The sequence below is a fragment of the Hordeum vulgare genome, chromosome 2H, assembly GCF_904849725.1.
Source record: "Hordeum vulgare subsp. vulgare chromosome 2H, MorexV3_pseudomolecules_assembly, whole genome shotgun sequence".
Classification (NCBI taxonomy): Eukaryota; Viridiplantae; Streptophyta; class Magnoliopsida; order Poales; family Poaceae; genus Hordeum; species Hordeum vulgare.
The window spans coordinates 530993974-531018527 of record NC_058519.1 but is presented as its reverse complement, the minus strand read 5'-3'; the positions used below and the strand labels follow the sequence as shown (position 1 = coordinate 531018527).

Sequence of the window (24554 nt, the reverse complement as noted above, 5' to 3'; positions counted from 1 at the left end):
AGAAAGCAAAACAAAGCAAAGTTCGACTCTGAAAGCAAATCCAGCTCCTAGACTCTCTCCCCCTTTGGCACAAGACACCAAAAAGGGGCACACCTAACGCCATAGGTGGTTACTCATCATCCTCCGCATCGCCAGACTCGTCGGTACCCTCCGGATCGTCCTGCTCCTCCTCTTCCTCCTCATCGCCAGACCACTGGTACCCTTGAGCCTGCATCCAAGTAGCCTCTGGAGTGATGTCGTCCTCTGATCCGCTGGAGATATCAACATCAAGAGTCCTTAGGACACGCTTGTGCCTCTGGCGGCTCTTCTTCTGAGCCACATGCGTCTGGTACTGACCCTTAGCCTGCATACAGAATAGAGTCTTCATCTTATCCTGCAGTTTGATGGCCCAAGATGGCATGGCAGAAGTGCGGGACTGAGAGGCGGTTCCTCTGTCAGCAGCTGTCTCTGTGTCAGTATCCATGTGCTGAGAGGAAGTTGATGGGTTGGCCCATTTATCCTTAACGCGAAGCTTGACAGGGTCGTGCACAATGTAGTCAGCCTCAATGTATAGCTCCTCCTGCGGATAGGTATCTTTCCACTTCTGACGGATATAAGCGAACAGATAGGGCCCGTAGATGGGAACCTTGCGCATCATGATGCAGTTCCAGAGCTCCGTGAACATCACATCAGAAATATCAAGAGGGGCAGACTCCTTAGTCATAGCCTCCTCACAGAGCAGCAACATCTCAGCCAGAGAGCCATGAACCTCGTCGAAGTTACCAATGCGAGGAAAGAGGGTGTTGCGGAAGATCCGATGCATGATGTCCAGATGCTTGGGGAGCACGCCCTTCTTCACATAGTGTTGCTGCAATCTGTCCTTGGCGGGGGCCCTATCAGTGGGAGCTGCAGCATGAGGACGCGACCCAAGTGGAGTGTCAGCTTCCTGGAACTCAACCTTGAGGAATGCCATGAATTCACGCCAGATACCAGTCATCTTCTGAGTCCCAATCATCCACACCATAGAGCGCTCGTCATCAGGAGAGAAGTGGACCGTGACATAGAACTGGGCAACAACATTGGGGTCAAAATCTGTCTTGAAAGTGATGATGTCCTTGATGCCCAGTTTGTCAATCAGAGAAAGGGCATCACCAAAATAGTCCAGGTTCCGCTGAAGATGAGCTAGGTCAATCCAGTGAACGGGGACAAAGTTCTTCTTGAACTGCATGACAATGTCACGGTAGATCCTGCAGTGATCCCTTGTCCAAACATGGTCAACATTCTTGATCACAGCCCGCTCTTGGAGATAATGGTTCTGAGTGCGGAACCGCAGAAAATCCTTGGGGGGCATTGTGCGGACATTGATCCCCTTGTCCTTGTGCGCGGTCTTCTTGAAGGCCTGCTTTTTTGGGTTGCAGACCTGAAGTGGCGGAACCCTCTGGAGCCTCTGGGTTGCGATAGTGCTTTGACTGCGTGTCCCGTGAGGGGTTCGAACGACGAGCACCACCTGTGACACAAAACACACACCGAAAAGGAGCGACAGAAAAAGAGTCAAGGCAATGAACTAGAAAAGGCAGAAAAGTAAACACTCATTGCCAAGCACATGAAAAGAATGCACAGTGAATCCTCCTGGCGGTAGTACCGCTACCCCTGGCGGTAGTACCGCTGGGGGTCCTAGCAGTAGTACCGCTACCCTGGCGGTAGTACCGTTGGGGTTTGATTTTCAGAACTGACAGATAAAATAGACCCCATAGATATGGCTACACGAATTTTATGAGGGGCATGGGCTGTGTATGAACACTAGGAACTCCACCATAGCCCTACACACATGAGGATCACAAGTACCACCGAAATAAGTACATGCCTAGGCAAGAGAGAGCAAGTTTTAGATCTAATCCAAACATAGTTTAAGTGCTTGATCTAAAACATGTAAATCCTAGGGCATGGCAAAATAAACAGCAAAGATTCATAGGACCTACACTCCCCTCAAATATCTCCTTCATCCCACCCAAGAACAAGGCACAAGATCAAAGACATGGATCCAAACCACCAATGCTCCTAACCCTAGAACAAGAACATCAAACAAGAGAAGAAGGGGAGGAGCTTTACCGGGATTCATGGCCCTTGGAGGAGGAAGGAGAGGTGGAGCAAACCCTCCAATCCAACGGAGAGAAGGAGCTCCACGAATAGAGATCAAAATAGGGGGATTTCGGGGTTGGGGAGGGAGGAGCCGCGAGGAAGAAGAAAGAACCAGGGAAACACAGGCTCCCCCTCCTTTATATAGCCCAAGGGGTACGGGCCAGCGGTAGTACCGCTGTGGTCCTGGCGGTAGTACCGCTGTGGTCCTGGCGGTAGTACCGCTGGCTGCAGCGGTAGTACCGCTGGGGTCCTGGCGGTAGTACCGCTCCCACTGGCGGTAGTACCGCTCCCCCTGAGACAACCCTAAGGAAATTCCTAGTTAGGTCATGATAGATTGGGATCCTGGCGGTAGTACCGCTATCCCTAGCGGTAGTACCGCTGGGGCAGGCGGTAGTACCGCTACCCTTGGCGGTAGTACCGCTGGGGTCCTGGCGGTAGTACCGCTACCCCTGGCGGTAGTACCGCTGGGGGTCCTAGCGGTAGTACCGCTACCCTGGCGGTAGTAGCGCTGCAAATGACACAACGGGACCTAGGAAAAGACAAGAACGTGGGCAAATGACAAGTAAGTGGAAAAAGAGAATAGCACCAAAAATATATACTGACTTGTCATTTTATATCCTTTCTTCGATATGAGAGAAAGGTGGGGGGCGGTGGCCGAGGCCACCTATGTTTGAGACAATGGTATGCCACCGCGAAGAATTATCCTTGGGTTCATGACCAATGCTCGTCTTTGAAGCACAAGTGCCATTTGACAATGGCTAAAGTGAAAGACTAGATTGATTTATGCATAATGGGGGGAGGGAAAGTTCATTGAGAGAACAACACTCCCCCTATGTCCATGCCTACATCTAGACCAAGATGGAATGCAAAGTGAGGTGCAACATGCCTAGTTTCAATCCACAATACTTGAATCAATGATATTTAGCTCATGCCTTAACTCCCGGAACCTTGCTTCATCTAGAGGCTTAGTGAATATATATGCAAGTTGCTCTTCAGTGTGGATGAAGTGAACCTCAATATCACCTAGCTTGATATGTTCACGAATGAAGTGATGGCGAATATCAATATGTTTGGTTTTGCTATGTTGCACCGGGTTGAGGGAAATCTTGATAGCACTTTGATTGTCACATAGAAGAGGCACTTTGTCACAAGTGACAACGTAATCCTTTAAAGTTTGCCTCATTCATAGCAATTGTGCACAACAACTTGCAGCTGCCACATACTCAGCTTCGGTGGATGATAAAGAGACGCAATTCTGCTTCTTTGACGACCAACTTACCAATGAGCGACCAAGGAATTGGCATCCTCCAGACGTTGACTTCCTCTCCACACAATCTCCTGCCCAATCTGAGTCAGAATAGCCAACTAGATTGAAGTTTGCTCCTTTGGGATACCAAAGGCCAAAGTTTGGGGTATGAGCCAAATATCGAAAGATTCGCTTAACAGCCATGTAGTGACTTTCTTTTGGTGCGGATTGAAACCGTGCACATATCCCTACACTCAACATAATATCCTGTCTAGATGCACAAAGGTAAAGGAGGGATCCAATCATGGAGCGATATACCTTTTGATCCACTGCTTTACCATTGGGATCACTGTCAAGCTTGCATCTTGTTGGCATGGGAAACTTGACCGGTTTGACATCTTCGAGCTCGAACCGTTTGAGCATGTCTTGAGTGTACTTGGCTTGTTTGATGAATGTCCCTTCTAGACCTTGTTTAATCTCGAACCCGAGGAAGAACTTCAACTCTCCCATCATGGACATCTCAAACTTCTCAGTCATTAGTGCAGCAAATTCTTCATTGAAGGAAATGTTAGGAGAGCCAAAGATAATATCATCAACATATAATTGGCATATGAACAAATCCCCTTTAACCCTCTTAGTAAAAAGAGTGGGATCTATCTTCCCAATTTCAAACCCACGATCTTGTAACAACTCAGTAAGATACTCATACCACGCGCGTGGGGCTTGTTTAAGGCCATAGAGTGTCTTATTAAGTTTGTACACATGATTGTGGAGCTTGGGATGTTCGAATCCCGGGGGTTGTTTGACATAGACCAACTCATTTAGAGGACCATTAAGAAAGGCATGTTTCACATCCATTTGTTGTAATTTGAAGTTATGATGAGAAGCAAATGCAAGCAACATGCGAATAGATTCTAGACGAGCAACAGGGGCAAAGGTTTCACCGTAGTCGATACCCTCGACTTGGGAGTAGCCTTGAGCCACCAATCTTGCCTTGTTTCGAATCACAATCCCATTGGCATCTTGCTTGTTCTTGAATATCCATTTGGTCCCGATGACATTATGTTCCTCTGTTGGCCTAGGCACTAAATCCCAGACTTGGTTGCGCTCGAAGTTGTTAAGTTCTTCGTGCATGGCCATAAGCCAATCCTCATCATCGAGCGCTTCCTGTACCTGTTGAGGTTCACAATACGAAATAAACGTGTGATGCTCACAATAATTCCAAATCTGTTGAAGGGTGGATACTCCCCTTTTTAGACTGCCAAGTACATTCTTCATAAGATGTGACTTGACTCTCAGCTTGTTCGCAATCTTGGATGCTCAACGCTCCAAGATTTCTTCATTAGATAACGGGGGAGCATCGACTTGTTTACTTTGCTTGTCCTTGCGTCTTGAGCCGGCTGTTGGTGCTGTAGAGGGGAATTGTGAGACAGTCTCCTGATCATCTTGTCCTTCGACTTGAGCAGGTTCACTGGTTTGATCTTGTATTTGTGGTTGCTCTTGATCTTGATCTTGTGCTTCTACTTGGTCTGGATCTCGGGGTTGCACTTGATCTTGTTCATGAGCAGGTTCGGAGTCTTGGGGTAGTGCTTGAATATCTTGAGACACATCATCATTGTTGGGCAATTTATCTTGACCTTGAGCTTGTTTATTTTGTTGAGAGTCTTCTCTTTGTTCATCGGAAGCGTGTGGGACTTGTGGAGGTGATGGCTCCACTTGAGTAGAGCATTGTCCTTCTTCTTCGGCCACAAGGGGTTCCTCAATGGGGAGTATTTGACCAATCCCCATTCTTCTTATGGCTTGGGGAGGAATTTCATCACCTACATCACAAAGACCACTTTGCTTCACTTGGGAGCCGTTATTTTCATCAAACTCTACGTTACACGTCTCCTCAGTTAGTCCGGTGGACTTGTTGAGGACACGGTAAGCATGAGAGTTTGTAGCATAACCAACAAAGATACCCTCATGTGCTCTAGAATCAAATTTAGCTAACCGTGCACCTTTCTTGAGAATGAAACACTTACAACCGAATACCCGGAAGTACTTGAGATTGGGTTTGTTTCCAGTTAGAATCTCATACGGAGTCTTGTTCAAGCCTTTGCAAATATATAGTCGATTGGATGCATGACATGCTGTGTTGATGGCCTCTGCCTAGAAGTTATATGGAGATTTGAATTCTGCCATCATTGTCCTTGCAGAGTCTATCAAGGTCCGGTTCTTCCTTTCTGCCACGCCGTTTTGTTGAGGGGTATATGGTGCAGAATATTGGTGTTTTATTCCCTCATCACCTAGAAACTCATCCAAGGTGTAGTTCTTGAACTCGGTGCCGTTGTCACTTCTAATCATCAAAATCTTTGCTTCATGTTGACGTTGCGCTTCATTAGCAAAGTTGATGACCGTTTGTTGAGTCTTACTCTTCTTTTTAAAGAAATATACCCAGGTATATCTTGAGTAGTCGTCAACAATCACTAAGCAATACTTTCTGCCTCCAAGACTATCAAATCATGGAGGACCAAACAGATCCATATGGAGAAGCTCCAATGGCCTCTTAGTGTAGATAAGAGTCGTTGGACGATGAGCGGTTTCATGAATCTTTCCTTCAATGCAGGCACTGCAAACACGATCTTTAGCAAAACTCACATTTGTTAGTCCACGAATATGGTCCCCTGTCAGAAGGCTTTGCAAAGATCTCATATTGACATGAGCTAAACGGCGATGCCAAAGCCAGCCAACATCAACTTTAGCCATTAAACATGTCGCGGTCTTAGTGGGTCGCTTTGAAAAGTTCACCACATAGAGACCATTTTCGACATATCCAACATAGGCTACTTTAAGAGTCTTGCTCCTCAGGAGAACCACAGTATCAAGATTAAAGAATGTGGAAAATCCCATAATTGCGAGTTGACGAACCGAAAGTAAATTGAAGGCAAGTGACTCAACAAGCATGACCTTCTCAATAGATAGATTTTGAGATACGACCACCTAACCAAATCCCAATACCTTTGACGAGGATGCATCGGCGAATTGGACATGGGTGGGCATAGATGGAGAAGGGTGCACATCCACCACTAAGTCCTTGCTTCCGGTCATATGATTTGTTGCTCCACTATCGAGCAACCATGACACCCCACCGGAAGCAAACTCCTGCAATAGATCAAGGCTTGGTTTTAGGTACCCATTTTTTAATGGGTCCTTTGATGTTAGAGACAAGGGTCTTAGGAACCCAGATAGCCCATTCAATATCCTCATCGTAGGAACCAACAAATCTGGCATAAACATGCCCATCACTAGCACAACATAAGACATAAGAAAACATAAGACATAAGAAGAATTGAGTCTGCCGGCTGTGTTAGTAGGAATGGTTTTGCCCTTCTTGAGGTTTCCATAGTCCACCTTGTTCCTGTTCACCTTCTGAGTCCCCTCACCCTCTTTGACAAAGATGTCCATGAGGGTGGGAGATCGTTTGTTCCTGTTACTCCTTTTACCTTTTGACTTGGAGGTAAGTCCAAGTCCCTCCTTTCCTACAACACCCTTTTGAGTGCTCAAGAGGTCGTTCAGACTCTTCTCACCTTGTATGCATGCCACAAGGCCCTTCTCAAGTTTCTCCTTTAACTTGGCATTTTCCTCCACAAGATGTACATGCTCACAACAGGGGTTAGTTGCACAAGCATTATCAATTAACACAAAGGGAGGGCAAGTAGAGATCTCCTTGGTAAGCTTTGCTTGGAGTTGATCATGAGACGCTTTCAGAGAGAAATGAGCACCTTTCAAGACCTTGTGGGCCTTGTCAAGTGTGTCAAACTCCTCTTTGAGTCGGTCATGGCCAACCCCAAGAGCATACTTTTCAGACTTAAGCATACGAGTAAGAACAACAGCATGATCTAGTTTCTTTTGCATTTTAGCGCAGTCATCATTATATGACTCCTCAAGAGCCAAACGAAGAGTGCGCTCCTTTTCTAGAGCATTAGATAATTCGGCAATTTCATCGGCATAGTCACGACTATGTCCCTGAAGCTCGGAGATGGTCTCCTCATGAGACTCACTGAGGTCAGTGGCCTCACCCAGTTGTTCCAAGAGAGCAACAAAGTGTTTCTTGGTATCTCCCTTAATAGTGCACAGAAACTTGTCAAGATCATGCTCATTAAGTTCCCCAACATCACTATCTTCAACACAATTTAACAGTGAAGGGGCGGAAGCGATGTTGGTCTTAATGATGGGAGTTACCTGATTGGTACCTTTTGCCATGAGGCACTTGGTGATGTGGTTCTCGTTGGGGGCGTTGAAGAGAGACACCTTCTGGGGAGAGGCGGTGGCAATAGCAACAGTTGCCGTTGCCACTGTATCATCATCATCATCATCATCATCGGAAGGGTACTCTTCAAGGGCCACCATCCCTTTTGGGTGGGGTTTCTTCACAAAGTTGTTCTTGATTGGAAATGATTTGGTTTTGTCTTTGCGAATGAGCTTGCCCCCGTTGTCTTCCCTTTTCTCATAGGGACATTCGGCCACGAAGTGACTCACGTTACCACAGTTATAACATGTACTTACTCGTTGTTTGGGTTTGAATCCACTCGAGTTGTTTTTGGTGAAGGTGGGTCTTGAGTTCCTCTTGTTGTCCCAGAATTGCCTTGATGCAAGAGGCATGTGCTCATGATAGGCATACTTTGTGTCTTCAGGGCAGTTCTCTTCTTCATCATCCTCTTCTTCTTCTTCAGGCATTGCTTTTGCTTTCAACGCAAGGTTGGGTGAAGTTGTCTTTGAGCGAACACGAGCAAGTGCATTGTCGGTTGTTTCGTTCATGATTGACATTGCAATGAATTCATCCAACACTTCACTGGAAGACAAGGAGTGGAAGTCTGGCCGCTGACGAATGACAGATGACATGGCTTTGTTGAAAGGCATGATGGCTTTGAGAAACTTGCGCTTGACCCATGTATCATCCACATCCTTGCTCCCATGATCCTTGAGTGCCACAGCAATAGCAGTCACCCTCCGATAGAGATCACGAGGGTCCTCGTCATCCTTCATCACAAACTCATCGGCCTTATCGAGTATCACTTCATAGTTGGATCGTTGAATGCTTGAGCTTCCCTTATACAACACCATAATATGCTCCCAACAATCCTTGGCCAATGTGAAGGGACACAAGTGAGGAAGATCTTCAGGTGGTACTGCAGACTGGAGAATGAACAAAGCGGAGTGATTGTATTGATTGTCTGCATCTTCTCTTGGGGTGAGGTTGCTTGGATCATGGGGATAATATCCTTGTTCGATGATTCTCCACAAGTTTGTTGAGCTGTGATTCAAATGAGACTTAATAGAAAATACCCAGTTAGCAAAGTCACCTTTTACAAGCTTAGGAGGAGGACCAACAGGATTAAGACGCGGTGCGGGAACGGATCCTCTGTAGGCCATGGGGGGGGGACTGAGGCATATGTTCCAGTCCCATCCTTTTCGTGAGATGAGGTAGGTCGCATGCCTTTAGCCGCTTCCTTAGAGGAATTGGCCTCTGAATCGGTTACGGTGGGTTTAACCACTATAGCCGGTTCGGGAGAACTTTTAAATCCCTCAATTAACTCTTTAAGCATGGTCTTGACTTCGTTCGTCAAGGACGTCTTGAGGGCGGCCATAGCCGTATTCAAGTCGTCCCTTGTGACCGAAGTCAAGTCCATGGCCTTGGGTTGCCCATGGTTAATTCCCTCTTCGCCTTCCATACTCTTAGGGTGGTTAAACCCTTAATAAAGAGACGTGGCTCTGATACCAATTGAAAGGATCGATATGGTTGACTAGAGGGGGGGGGGTGAATAGACAACGACCACTTTTTAATTAAACTTAGCAAGTTAAGGTAAACAACATATGGGTTCACAAATATTATGACAATGAGGTGAACCCAAATGAAGCTAACAACGAGAGCTATTAAAACAAGTAAGATATAGACAACAACATAAGCATACACAAAGTAAAGGTTAGAGATAACCACAAGTGGAACCGATGGAGACGGGGATGTGTTACCGAAGTTCCTTCCCTTTGACTGGAAGTACGTCTCCGTTGGAGCGGTGTGGAGGCACAATGCTCACCAATAAGCCACTAAGGCCACCGTATTCTCCTCACGCCCTCGCACGACGCAAGGTACCGTGATTCCACTATAGGTGCCCTTGAAGGCGGCGACCGAACCTTTACAAACAAGGTTGGGGCAAACTCCACACAAAGCTTGGAGGCTCCCAACAAGACCACGAAGCTTCACCACAATGGAATATGGCTTCGAGGTGACCTCAACCTTCTAGGATGCTCAAACACCCAAGAGTAACAAGATCCGCAAGGTATTGGTGGGGGAATCAACTTTTCTCTTGGTGGAAGTGTGGATCTAGGCCTTCTCAACCAATCCCTAAAGAATCAACAAGTTTGATTGGCTAGGGAGAGAGATCGGGCACTTTTGAGCTTAGGGAGCAACAATGGAGCTTGGGAGGGTAAGAGATGGAGTTCCAGAGCTAGAAGAACCCTTTATATAGTTGGGGGGGGAATCCAACCGTTTTCCCACTCTCTGCCCGAGCTCCAGCGGTACTACCGCTGGCTGCAGCGGTACTACCGTTGGGCCCCTCGTAGTGCAAAGGCACTACCACCGCCAAGAAAGTCTTCGCAAAAAGGTCCGTTCACGAACAACCGCTAGGCAGGCGGTACTAAGCTCCTGGGGCGGTACTACCGCTGACCAGGGGCGGTACTACCGCTGGCTGCAGCGGTACTACCGCTAGCACTCCAGCGGTACTACCGCTAGGGCCAGCGGTACTACCGCTAGGGGACCATTTTGCAAAGAGGAAAGAAACACAGAGGCGGGGGCCGCTCCAAAGATGCAGGTAAGGGAAAATATGTGAAGTGTGCGCGTGCAAAGATTGATTCCACCCAAACCTTTCCACTACGGTTCCCCTCTTAATAGTACGGCTTTCCTATGACTCAAATAAAGAGAATCGTAGAAAACGCCGTGCTTCTGTTCCATGAACGAGGAGGCGAGTCGTCTTGTGCCGTTGACGTGTGTTATCTGAAACCTTAACACACACGGTTAGTCCTTTACGGTACTGTCATCAATCACCAAAATTACTTAGGCATAAACTATGCCCCAACACGCGCCAACCGCCCGCAACCGCGTGGCCGACAGCACCCCACCTGCGGGGTCCACCCGCATCGGCGGCTCCCACGCGCCAATCGCCAGCGGCGCCCACGTGGCCGACAACGCCCCCCGTGTGGAGCCCACCCGCGTCGGCGGATCCCAGGAGGATCCTCCCGCGCCAACCGACAGCGCCCCACGTGCGGCGCCCACCCGCATCAGCACCGCCTTCGACGAGATCCCAGGCGCGGCGCCCATTGGCTCCACCAACAGTGGGCCGCCTTCTGGCACTGTTGGTGCGGGGGCCAGCCCGACCGGCTCGAGTGGATCCTCTGCGGCTGACTCTTCTATGGACAGACCTGCAACAACTCCAGCTCCTCCTCCTCCTCCTCATACACGGTCTCGCTCAGGTGCTGTCAAGGATAAGAAATATACATACGGTACAGTCAGGTATGACACACACAAACGTGCTTTCCTCACAAGTACTGGTGAACAAATAACTTTGCATGATGCCCTTGCTCACAAGGAATGAAAGAAAGCCATGGATGTTGAGTATGATGCACTGATTCAAAATAAAACATGGCGGTTAGTCTCACCAAAGAAAGGTGCAAATGTGATAGATTACAAATGGGTATATAAAATCAAAAAAAGAGCTGATGGTAGTATAGACAGATACAAAGCTAGACTGGTTGCAAAAGGGTTTAAACAAAGGTTTGGTATTGATTATGAGGATACTTTCAGCCCTGTTATTAAGTCAGCCACTATTCGACTTGTACTGTCTATTGCTATTTCCAGAGGTTGGAGCCTACGACAGCTAGACGTCCAGGACGCGTTTCTTCATGGTGTTCTTGAGGAAGAAGTGTTCATGCGGCAACCACCAGGGTATGAAAACAAGAACACACCACATCATGTCTGCAAGTTGGATAAAGCTTTGTATGTGTTGAAACAGGCCCCAAGAGCCTGGTATTCAAGGTTAAGCACACAGTTACAAAAACTTGGGTTCACACCATCAAAGGCAGATACCTCCTTATTCTTCTACAGTAAGAACAGTGTTACTATATTTGTTCTTGTTTATGTTGATGATATAATTGTTGCCAGCTCAAGTCCAGATGCTACAACTTGTCTGCTTAAAGATTTAAAGCTAGAGTTTGCTCTTAAAGATCTAGGAGATCTTCACTACTTTCTTGGAATTGAGGTAAAGAAGGTAAAAGATGGTATACTTCTTACACAAGAAAGGTATACTACTGATATTCTCAAAAGAATAGGTATGAAAAAAATGTAAGCCAGTTAGTACACCTATCTCTACTTCAGAAAAACTCACTGTTGAGAGTGGAGAAGCACTTGGGCCAGTTGATGCAACAAACTATAGGAGTATTGTAGAAGCCTTGCAGTATTTAACTCTCACACGACCTGATATTTCATATTCTGTCAACAAAGTATGTCAATACTTACATGCTCCTACTACTTCTCATTGAACAGCAGCAAAAAGAATTTTGAGGTATCTTAAGTTTACAGAAGGACTTGGTCTTCAAATTGTAAAATCTCCATCTATGCTTGTGTCAGCCTACTCTGATGCAGACTGGACAGGATGTGCTGATGACAGAAGATCAACAGGTGGTTTTGCTGTATTTCTGGGAACAAATCTTGTGTCATGGAGTGCAAGGAAGCAGGCAACAGTCTCAAGGTCTAGTACTGAGGCTGAATATAAGGCTTTAGCAAATGCAACAGCTGAGGTAATGTGGATTCAGACTTTGCTACATGAACTTGGAATCAAGGTGCCTCAGGCTGCCAGATTATGGTGTGACAATCTTGGTGCAACCTATCTCTCAGCTAATCCTATTTTTCATGCAAGAACAAAACATATTGAGGTTGATTTTCACTTTGTCAGAGAAAGAGTAACACGCAAATTACTTGATATAAGGTTCATTTCAACAGGTGATCAACTTGCTGATGGGTTCACCAAACCTCTCACAGTGAGGAGGCTAGATGATTTTAAGTACAATCTCAACCTTGCTAAATAGGCTTTAGATTGAGGGGCAGTGTTAGACAATTGTATAGGATAGGTTGTAGTTTAAACCCTTTTCTATCTCTTCTCTGATCTCCCTTATCTCATGTAACCTTTTGATAAGATCTTGCCTTGTACTCTAAAATATTGTAATATAAATACATTGCGGTTCGAGACAAAAGGTTCTACGCTTCGTCATATGGCCCTGTCTATAGATGGATTGTTCTCACCACTTTGACGGTTCAGCAGCGACAGGTATGATCTTATCCAATGAAGTTGGGGTGGTGCATTTTGCGGCCTACCGAGTCATTTCTAATTATAATGATACACTGGAGGCAGAGATACACGCTTTTATGCAAGGTATGACTCTGACCTGTCAGCATACGGAGCTCTCAGTTTATGTGCGGTCTAATTCCTCGGAGGCCATGTCTATCTTACACAGTCGGCATATGGACACTGGACAATGGAAATCAAATTTCTGATGGAAGATCGGGAGTTTATTTTCCAAAAGCTTACTAGGTCTCAGAATAGGATAGCAAATTGTCTGGCTAATTACAGCCGCACTCAGTCGTGTACTGCTGTTTGGCTTCAAAGAGCTCTTCCGTGTATTGAAGACCTCTTGTCATCTAATTGTAATCCTATTATCTACGGAATGAAACTCCCAATATTCTTGCAAAAAAAAAAAAAAAAAAAACCTTGCCCAGCAATGTCGTCGGCGACCGAATCACGGATGAAGGTAGGAGCATCGCTCGGCCAAGGAGGATTGGGGGCCAGATCATGGCTCTGGGGTTGTTGATCGCAACCATCTGCTTCAATCACGACGTTGCTCATGCCACATTCTTATTTCAATCCACTTGGGCTGTTGGGTAGTTGGGCGGGCTAGCAGATTATCACTAGCATGGATTCTGTTATTATGTTGGGAAAATCTAACTAACAGTGCCGCATCTCGTTATTATCGTGCGGCGGCTGGGCAAGCGATTCGTTGTCTTCTTTTCGTCATGCATGAATGCATGAATGCAATGATTCATCTTTAAATAATCGGAATTCAAAAACTTTAATCTCTTAAAATCATTAATTCGATCGATGATCCGTTTTCGTCATTGACTTTGTTTTGACGAAATCTTTAAAACTAGATCTCGTATCGACATGTTTCGCCAATTTCTTTTTACTCATACGTACCACATTTGTTGCACTTACTTGTTATATTAGTAAGTACTTACTTATTTGATAAAAAATAACATAATTGCCATATTTTTTGGAAATTACATATAAATATGACATATCGACATAATCAAAGTAGCAAACATAAACAACTTTTTATATGCGATTACGCGTGAAAATATGACAGCTCAACATGTTTAAAATCGATGACCATAAGAAATCTTTTTTGGTCATCGTTTGTAAATATGACAACTCAACATAGTTAAACTAACAAGCACATAAAATATTTTTCTGACAAAGTTGTATGTAAATACGACAAGTTAGCATATTTAAATTGGAAACACAACCTATTACATGCTTTTTTATATTATGCATAATAAAAACTGCTACAAGGCTTTGTGCGAAACAATATTAAAAAATATTAATCAAGTTATTTTTTTCAAACAAGTAAGTGATTAATAATATGACAAGTGGGTCAAAAAATATGGCAAGTATGAACTGAAAAAAATAATTGACAAAATATGTCGACTTGGAATCTAGTTTCAAAAACTCGCGCGGGAAAATGAATAACGAAAACGGATCATCGATTGGATTAACAATTTTATAGATAATTTTTTTTAAATTTCAAACATTAAAAAAAATCGGGTCCAGCTGGCTGTTTAAGCAGCCGCCCATGGAAGAGCACATATGCACGGCCGCTCCCTAGTCAATCCCTATTATGTTTCCCTTTGGACGTTTGTTTCTGGCCAAGCCGCAACATTATTATATAACGCTGACAGCGGGGCCGCCAAAAAAGATAATAAGCCAATTATCGTGCTTCCATCTCCCAACTGAGCTCACACTAAAAAAGGAAAAAAACTGAGCTCACGGCATTGACTCCAAGGACCACCATGAATTCCCCGATCTCACGCGCGCACTTGGATCTTGTACTTGTACACCTCTACAAGAAGGCGGCGCGGGTAACCTCCGGCAGCCGTCACATCTAGGCCGACGACCATCAAGAATGGCCGACGGCGACCTGCGCAGCCTGGTGGCGGTCTCGGCCGCGGTGACCGCGGCCATGTGCTACGTCCGTTTCGCGGCCGGGCGCCTCCGCCCAGGCCTCCCCCGCCTCGCCGCGTTCCTCCCGGTGCTCGCCGTCCTCCCGTTCCTCCCCTTGGCCTTCCGCGCCGTCCACCCGCGCGCCATCTCCGGGTTCTTCCTCGCCTGGCTGGCCGAGTTCAAGCTCCTCCGCCTCGCCGCCGGCCAGGGCCCCCTCCACCCGTCCCTCCCGCTCCCCGCCTTCGTCGCCGTCGCCTCCGGCCCCGTCAGGCTCCGCGGCGACGGGCCCGACAAGGCTCGGCAAGGCACGTCGTCGAGCCTGGACCCGGCCTCCTCCGCCGTCATGGCCGCGCTGCTCGCCGCCATCGTGTCGCTGTACCGGTACCAGGAGCTGATGAACCAGTACGTCCTGCTCACCCTCTACGCCTTCCACGTGTACCTGGCCCTGGAGCTGGTCCTGGCGTCGGCGGCCGCGGCGGCGCGCGCGCTGCTGGGCATGGGTCTGGAGCCGCAGTTCGACCGGCCGTACCTGTCGGCGTCGCTGCGGGACTTCTGGGGCCGGCGCTGGAACCTGTCGGTGCCCGCCGTGCTCCGGCCGTGCGTGTACCGCCCCGTGCGCGCGCGCCTGGGCCCGGCCGCCGGGGTGCTCGCGGCGTTCGTGGTGTCCGGGCTGGTGCACGAGCTCATGTTCTACTACATCACGCTGCGGCCGCCCACCGGGGAGGCGACGGCCTTCTTCGCGCTGCACGGCGCGTGCGCGGTGGCGGAGGCGTGGTGGGCGAGGCACCAGGGGTGGTGGCGACCGCCGCGGCTGGTTGCCACCCCGCTGACGCTGGCGTTCGTGCTCGTGACGGCCTTCTGGCTCTTCTTCCCGCCGATCACGAGGCCCGGGGCCGACAAGCTCGTGATCGCCGAGTGTGAGGCGGCCGTCGCGTTCGTGCGGGACGCCGGCGCCTGGGCGGCCGGCTCCGTGCGGTCGGTCTGGACGGGCCGCTCGTAGTACGGAGACGGCCGGTGCGTCACGCCCGATACGCCCGCGAAGAATGGGCTCGTTGCTCAGGCGGCAATTTGTTTGCGTATTACGCCTGTGGCTGTCGATTTGTTAGGAAAATGTATCGAAACAAATCCGAGGGCAGCGGACGAAATTTGTGTTTTCAGGCGACTTTCAAATAGAGAGCCCCTCGTTTACTACTCGCTTTTCACATAAAAACACCGACGATGATTGTCAGTACCAATGACACCCAAATAACGGAGCATCAGATCACAGCACTAGCATATAAATGTACCAATCAAATTTGTTTCAAATCCATATAAATGGCCCAATCCAAATTTGCTTTGAATCCATGTATTAAAAAAGTTATTTATATATAGCCTTCGGGTGCAGGCCGTGCAGCATCTTTCCTATCGTTCCTCAGCACGAATATTCCATAACCTGAACATGTACATACTCATCTTTTCAAATTACAGCACATCACAGTTCAAATCTCCCAACATGGGCAAACAAGCATCTGTGTGTTCCCGCGATGCAAAACTAGGTATCACGCACTAGCGCCCAAAACACCAGTTCTCAGTCCGTCACCCACCGCTGAATGCTGATCGCCCTCGCCAGGGCGAGGACAATGAATACTTGATCTCATGGCCTCGGCCTCTTGATGTCTCTCTCAGCGCTGCGGTCATTGCTCCTGTCGTACACCTCCTTCCTCTTCCGGATGTCAGGGCCAGGGGAGCGGTGTTCCTGGCTGTCCAGTGACAGCTCACCCTCTTCGGTGTTCTCCACCTTGCGAGCCGTGTTCTGGTGATCCTCCCGGTGCACGGGGTGGGGCCAGCTCTGCCTTCTGTCGTGTTTCTTCTCGTCCTCGGCAGCCAATTCCACGCCATGTTCCAGCTCCCTCTCAATTAGGTCATCATCATCCATGACGTCAACTTTCCTACCAGCATCGCCTTTCGATTTCCTCCGTTTCTCCAACGCAGCTTTCACCTTATCCTTATCTATCTTTTTCATCGCATCCATCATTGATGATGACATATTGGTGCCTTCATTGCTGTTGGCAGTGCCATCCCTTGCTTCGCTCTTGGGTATCCTCTGGTTTGAGTTCTGCTTTTCAGGCTGAGGGTGGTCATGCCCGTGACGGCCTGGTATGTTCGACTGTCTAGGGGCTTGATGAGCTTCATGGGCAGGAGGCTCCTCAGCTTTCACAGGAGCACGCTGATTAACCACACTTGCAGAGCTGCCTTCAGTATCATTCCCTTGTGATGGTGGTGGCCCAACACGGTTCTGCTCGTAGAGCTCCAACATTTGGTTGCTAACCTCTGAAAACAAATGTCACAAAAATATAAGAATGGTTCTTTGGTATGCATGTTACTTCACAACAAAGAGCATAAAAACTTCAAAGGTAACCATCACCATGGCAGAAAATGAAGTAAAAGGAGCATCAGTTCTACTCAATCCGTTCCTAAATATAAGTCTTTTTAGACATTCCACTACGGACTACATACGTATGTATATAGACATACTTTAGAGTGTAGATTCACTTATTTTGCTCCGTATGTAGTCCGTAGTGGAATCTCTAAGAAGACTTATACTCCCTCCGTCCCGAATTACTCGTTGCAGAAATGGATAGAAATTGTTGTATCTAAAAGTAAAAACACGTCTAGATACATCTATTTCTGCGACAAGTAATTCCGGACGGAGGGAGTATTTAGGAACGGAGGGAGTGTAAAAATAGATATAATAACGGGTAATGTCTAGATACATCTATTTCTGCGACAAGTAATTCCAGACGGAGGGAGTATTTAGGAAAGGGAGTGTAAAAATAGATATAATAACGGGTAATACTGCTCAGTACCGTTGGAAAATCACCGAGATGAAAAATGCAGTTTGCTGCTTCACAGGTGGTCCCAGGCCCCACATGCCATCCACATGTTAGATGATAAATTTCCAAACTATACCCCATTGTGATGTTATGCCACTAAGCAAATTTTCTGTATACCAGAAATGACAGCAGACAAGGGCTACCAGAAAACTTATCCTCAAAGTCAACACCAACAAAAATACCTCATGTTCTATAAATACGGCTACCAAATACATGTTAGATGATAAATTTCCGAACAATACCTCATTGTGATGCTATGCTACTAAGCAAATTTTCTGTATAACAGAAATGACAGCAGACAAGGGCTACCAGAAAACTTATCCTCAAAGTCAACACCAACAAAAATACCTCACGTTCCATAAATACGGCTACCAAATACATGTTAGATGATAAATTTCCGAAGAATACCTCATTGTGATGCTATGCTACTAAGCAAATTTTCTGTATAACAGAAATGACAGCAGACAAGGGCTACCAGAAAACTTATCCTCAAAGTCAACACCAACAAAAATACCTCAAGTTCCATAAATAAGGCTACCAAATACAAGTTCATAACAATGTGTTCCTGTCATGGCATTCCTCCCTTGTGTATCCCAGAACAATAATACTCCGTTTAAAAAAGGAGCACATCTTAACAACAACTCACATACCAAGGAATTAAGAGGGGTAGTTTATTAGGCTTTAATGCATTTGCTCATGGAGCCGCTGGTGATACATATATAATCCTGCGTGCATTGGCTCGCTGCGCCTCAATATCCTAATACACTCTGTAATGTGAAAAAGACGTAAAAAACTAAGACGCGCTTGCTCAAATTATGAAAAGGAGGGAGGAGTGCCCTATGGACACAGGAAACACCTTGTGTCTCTGACCTAGCCAACCTAGTTTCAGTATCATTTCTGAACAAAGATGGTGATGAAATTTCAGCCATCCAATCTCCTAAGCGCCTAAAGCATGGGAACAATTGATGCTTGCTTGCAAAAACGTTTAAACTACTATCCTTATGATAATGAATAGTAAAATTGTGCAAATATGCGCTACTGACTTTGTATCAAGAAACCAACCTTCCAACTGTCGTGGAGTTACGTCAAACTCTTGCCACCAGACCTTTTCCCCGTCTGCTGGAAGCTTGACTTTGAGGAACTTTGCAGCAAGGAAGATTGCGCCCGCCGCAATATGATGGGGCTTAAATTGCAGGCAAAGTGAAGTGCGTAGCCTGTACACCCCTTTTAAGGTATAGTAAATAGGCATAATGGGGGATTACTATTTTTGTAAGGATAAGGGTAATTTCAGCATACCCATCATTGACAAAATTCCAGGCAACTTGAGCAAGTGCATTTTGAGCAACCTTGAATTTTTTTATTGCTTCAACCAAAGGCTTGTAAGGGTGGTGCACATTCATGTCAAAACCAAGTGTTACAAGCACAAGACGCTCCCCGATCAAAAGAAGTTCCTTCTGTTGTTCATACACTTCCTACACACAACACAGATATCCTCAGCTACCATTCTTGTCACAGTACTCAGGAAATAAAAATGCACCGGCTATAGAAGAGTTGCAGCTTTATGTTGTGAGGGAGAAAAAGGATAGCTCAGGGAACTAGATGATAATATCAAGAGAATGCTCACAAAAATAATCTCACCTTCTGCTTAATTCGAGCAACTGCAGCAGGATCCTTTTTGTGGATTATCTCATAAGAGATGAGTACGACATCCTTCAGGGGTCTAGGTGTTTCTTCAACTTTACCCGCCAAGAACATGCAAACGGTGGCTATTGTCTGCAGATTATAATGAACTTACATTGATCATTTACAACGTGAAGTTGATTATAAGAAAAATACCATCCTAACAAATAACATACTGCAAGCAGCATGCTCTATATTGTACGCTGTCCAAGAAGAAAAAATACTTAAGGCCGCTTTGATTCGCAGGATTTCTAAAGCAAAGGAATAAGAAAAACGCAGCAATAGTGTGATGTCATCTTCAATGCCAAAATGCGTAGGATTCTTCACAAGAGATTGGAGTAGATGTAAATTTTCCTTCCAAATCTAATTCAAATGGATAAAGGGAAAATCCATGTAGATTGCAATCCTACCAATCAAACGACACAGGTAGACACAATTCCTACGGATTAGAATCGTCTAAAATTCATTAAGAAATCATTTGAATCAAAGATGCCCTATAGTGCTAGTCTGCATGTCTTTCCTGCAGATACATGTTCTACAGGCGACAGCAAATCATTTGTTCTTCTCTTTCACAATATGGGTGGCGCGCATCAATGTATGAATACATGTTATTATACTGCCTACCATGCATAGAAAGTGATTTACAGATAAACTAGAAAATATGATGTTTGATAACAGACATATAAGCTCATAAAAATTTCAGCAATGCTTACCTGTCTATCATTTTTGGCATGAGATTGACGAAGAAAAAAACGATGACAGAATACTATAGCTGTAGCAATTGTTACTTGGGGCCTACATAATGAAGTAATTCATCAATAAGAAAATACCATATACAAGTATCAAGCAACCCAAGAAAGCACAATTCATGCAGTAATACAAAAGGGTCTTTACTCTACTGATTCATAAATATTAATGGCACAAATGTTCTAAAGGGTAAGGGCACATAAAGGCCTATAACACACCAAATAGGGTTGAATATTTACTGTTCTACCGAAACAGGGATGTCATCAGCCATTGTTGCATGCCCGATAAAAACGAGTGGGCTAAACGTAACAACTCAATGAACATAACACTGGGGTAAGGACCAATATGTTAAGAATTCTCTAGAGTAAAAAATCAATGAATATAAAGGGACTATATGTTAAGAATTTATTCCTTCAAATGCCGTGTACTGATGAAGAAAACATCTACCCTTTTTAAAGGGAAAAAGTGAGCAATATGTCAATAACTTATTCCTAAAATGGCATGTGCTGAGTAGTAGTGTTGTCACAGGCATATCTAGCAACTTTCAAACATAAATATCATATTCACAAGCATGTCCAAGCAAATAATTCAGCTGAACAAATAACATATGACTTGATAATTGAGAGCTTTACCATCAAATTATTCAAATCAAATAGTGTTAAATTATCTCTGAATGTTGTCACAGAAAATAAAGTTAAGAAAAAATGCTTAGGCAGAAGAAAAAATGGACAGGTCAATGATCTAACATAGTACATAGTACATATACCGCATGATTAAATGAAAACATTTAGTCCATATAATCAAGTAAAATGCCAGGAAAAAGAAGACAGGTTTTTCTGGATAGGGAAATGATTAAACTGGCACTTGAGCAGTAAGCATGCTTGGCAACCTACAATGTGAGGACACTATGTTTATTTAAAACCTATGCATCATGTTCCCTTGATCACCAGAGGTGATGCTTGTGTGATCTTCTGAATAACATCTTCATCCCTAACATCTTATGTTCTTAACAAACGTAAATCACAGATGCTTTAGCTATTCCTCCCGTCAAATATTACCATTAAATGTATGTTGATTCGCAGCCTAAGAGTGTCTAAGCATGTCAGACACTTGCCTAACTAGATCAAACTCGCCTTAATGGTGCGTGACAAAGTGTGTCAGGGTTTGGCTTCCAACTAAACAGGTCCTGACAATCTGTCCGTAAAGGATACAGAACGTAGTCATGCACAGTAGAATACAAGAACTGTCATCAAAAGAAAGCAATCATTTATGCTTTAAGCGTGCACTGGACTTTCCTCGGATTTGGAGAATAAAATGAGGATGACACCAATCATAAAGTATACCATATATTCTTAACGAGAAATGAGAAAGGAAAAAAAAGTTGCTTCACAGAAATTAAGCTATAGGAAAGCATGCAGTTGTCTGCAGAAACTTGAAAAGAACTTTAAAGATTCAAATAAACTGCTAAAACATCAGGTATGTTACTCAGTAAAAGATGCAACAATAAAATATCCATGGTACAATGTATTCTTACACTTTAAGCCTCATCCCGAAATCCTGAAGGAAAGTGCAGTATGACTTGCGAAGGTAAGACTCCTTCTTTAAATCAATACCATCTCTCCTTGAAAGGGAATTCTCTTCTATTTCTTTTCTACTAAAATACCACGAAGCACCAAGTTGGTCACCTTCCACACGTCTATCATAGGGAGTTGTATAAGGGCTGTTCTCTACAATTCCATGATGTGAAGAGTCACTAGTCTGCATGATATCCATCTATGATTTTCTTCTTTTCTTACAAAAAAAACCTGGCAAAGAGAGAGAGAGATAGTGTCACCATTGCAAACTTAGTACCGTAAGCATACATAAATGAGATGGAAGGTGCAGTTATGCACATACCAAACTGCATATATAGTTGAAACTTAACATGCAGTAAGTTGTGAGGAGCTAAAGGCATCAAACTATATTCCCAATACATGCAAAGGATGGGTGCCGTATAATAACAATGAAATACAGCTTTGATTAACTGCTTGTCCTGTCCTCCATGGAAGCCCAGTAATTCAAACAAATTTGTGACATGTGGAATATAACAAATGGAAGGGGTTTCTTAATTACAGCATGTCAACACCTTAACTGCATTCACAAGGATAACAAGTTAACAACATGAAGATCATGGGCGATGAGTCAGGGCCAGGAGGACCACGTGAAGGTGCCAGAACTCGGCCCGCGGCGGGGGCTCGAGGAAGAGGCGGGAGATGCTGGCGGCGGTGGCGATCTGCCAGCGCTAGGCTTAGGTCGCTATGGGCAAGAGGAGATGGGTCGAGGCGATTTTTTCCATCAGGGTCAGCTGAGTCCAGTGGTAGTTTGCGGGTAATTCTGAGCAACTCAACGTTTGGCTAGATCCGGAATCCTGGAATCCCTCGCTCCAGAAATTTGCATACGCCTAAGCCCAGATCTACCAATTCAGCTCATAGAGTTATACCGTTCGGGGCAGCTCCATGTGCCCCATCCGCAGAGTTGAGAGCTGGAGGGCTACCAAACAGGGTCTTAATCACCCGACAAATCATTTTTTTTGTACAATAAACAGCCCATATTTCCACAATTAAGTTCATTACAATTCATGATCGGTAAAATCAACTTCAAAAGCAATATATACTGCAACACAAAGTGTGCTCCTGCCAAATACAACACGTAACAAAATGCAATAACCACGGTTCAGATTTTTTGGATGATCATGAAAGCCAAATATCAAATCCTTCGAGAAACTTGCTACAAGCAGACAATGGTAGAGAAAAGGTATCTTCATAGTTATTGAGTAGGCAACCCAATGGAAACCTACTGGAGAGTTCAGTTTACAAGTATGTATTGTGTTCTCAAGGTGTTTTCCCAGCTACCGATCAAAGAACAACTAGTTAGTGGCTTTGCTACAAGGGCAAAATTTGACCGCCTAACTGACAATGTGCAAAAGGGATTAAACCAGATTACAAAGCTAATAAGTTCAAACAGAACCAATCCCACTCCAGAATCCACCCCAACACAAAAGTAACACAATTATCTAAAGTAACACAGCACAAAGCTGCACATCTTTTATGCAACTGTGGGAAACTCCAAAACTCTCAATTTACTACTTACAATCCTTTTTTTACAGTATATGTCTGGCTTCGTGATGATTTCCCTGGTTTCGATCTGATCCGAGGATCCTAATGGCCTAATCTTATTCCCTGACTCTTCTTTTGCATGCCTCACGGAATAACCTCTTTTTTTTACAGTATCTCACATAATAACCTTAGTATGATATGCATCCCAATTTGCCTTGTCCAACTATTACATTCCAAATTAATCAAAACACGCTATAAAGGAAACCGAATCTGCCACCGAATTGATACAGAATCGAAGATTACACGCATCCATCAAAAGTAATGGGTTCGTACCTTGCTCGGGAGAGGTGGAACCGGCGCGGATGGGAGGTTGCTGGAGGGGCCGGCTGGCGGGCAGCTTCCGGAGGTCGTCGGGAAGAAGCAGATGTGGCCTCCGGCCGCCGTCGCCGAGGGGTCGCGGAGGAGGCGTGGAGGGTGTGTGAGTAGGGGGCTGGGGGGCGAGGGAGATAAGAAATCAGGCGGCGGCGTGATATTGCCTGTGGCCGGCAACGGAGGGGGAGCGGACGGGGCGGCGGCACAAACCCTAACACCGTCGCATCGCCTCTGAGGTCGCGTGCGACGGGGAGACGAGGGGAGGGATTGGGATTACGGGAGGTGTTTTTTATTTTTCTTTCACGGGACGGGAGGTAGTTAGGAACGATAAGCGACGGTGCTGGCAAATAAGCCGGAAAAGATCCGCTGATTTCTTTTCATCCCTATGTACTCTGGAAAAAACAGAAACCGGAGTACATACTAACACAAATGTCGATACGTTGCAATGAAAGAAAAAATTATGCTTATTAAAAAAATATTTACTTTTTTGCAAATCGTTTATTAAAAAATATATATATATATTACAACGAAATAAAAAAGTATTTATACATCATCATCTATTCTTAAATATTTACAACCCACTAGCTAGTTTTTTTCTTCATGCAACAACACCACATCATTAAGTCATGCATGAAGTTATAAGTTACTTTTTTCATTAATCTTTTCATGCAAAATATATCATCCCATGTACTCCCTCCGTTTCTAAATACTGTATAAGTCTTTCTAGAGATTCTACTAAAAGATTACATAAGATTTATATAGACATACTCTAGAGTGTAGATTTACTCATTTTGCTTCGTATGTATTCAGCTAGTGAAACTCTTAAAAGACTTATATTTAGAAACGAAGGGAGTATTATTTTTTTCAAGAAATTAAGTCATATAAGAAAGTTTTATATTTGTGTTTGCTTTAATTTAAATCGTTTACCACTTATTTATACTTTTTTAATAAGGTTCTCGCCGCAACGTGTGGGGCATCTTCTAGTTCTATTAAAAGAGAAAGGCCATTCGTGGTTTATGGTAAGCGTGTTTCGATACCAATGCCAAATATTCAGGTCATAACATATTTAATAATGTAAAAGAGAGGTCGTTGATAATAATTTTAAATATAAAACATA

At 45.0% G+C, this 24554-nt stretch overlaps 2 protein-coding genes across 2 annotated transcripts; one reads left to right on the top strand and one right to left on the bottom strand.

Moving 5' to 3' along the window:
* The first annotated feature begins 14325 nt into the window (after positions 1–14325).
* LOC123427031 (acyl-CoA--sterol O-acyltransferase 1-like) lies at positions 14326–15861 on the top strand. Its single transcript, XM_045110961.1, has one exon. It carries the CDS (start codon positions 14633–14635, stop codon positions 15668–15670), a length of 1038 nt encoding a protein of 345 aa, XP_044966896.1. The 5' UTR covers positions 14326–14632; the 3' UTR covers positions 15671–15861.
* Positions 15862–15985: 124 nt separating this feature from the next.
* On the bottom strand, positions 15986–23741 carry LOC123427030 (cyclin-T1-3-like). The gene is made up of 7 exons (XM_045110960.1): positions 23399–23741; positions 21505–21775; positions 19937–20018; positions 19182–19316; positions 18840–19015; positions 18606–18757; positions 15986–16980 (listed from the first exon to the last, which is right to left on the bottom strand). Exons 2-7 carry the CDS (start codon positions 21741–21743, stop codon positions 16304–16306), a joined length of 1461 nt encoding a protein of 486 aa, XP_044966895.1. The 5' UTR covers positions 21744–21775; positions 23399–23741; the 3' UTR covers positions 15986–16303.
* Positions 23742–24554: the final 813 nt, after the last annotated feature.

Coding starts and splice junctions, on each gene's coding strand:
- LOC123427031 (XM_045110961.1), top strand. CDS start 14,633: ATGGCCGACGGCGACCTGCGCAGCCTGGTGGCGGTCTCGGCCGCGGTG.
- LOC123427030 (XM_045110960.1), bottom strand. CDS start 21,743: ATGGATATCATGCAGACTAGTGACTCTTCACATCATGGAATTGTAGAG. Junction 19,317..19,936: donor ATGCCAAAAATGATAGACAG/GTAAGCATTGCT, acceptor TATAATCTGCAG/ACAATAGCCACCGTTTGCAT. Junction 19,016..19,181: donor TTGCTCGAATTAAGCAGAAG/GTGAGATTATTT, acceptor TGTTGTGTGTAG/GAAGTGTATGAACAACAGAA.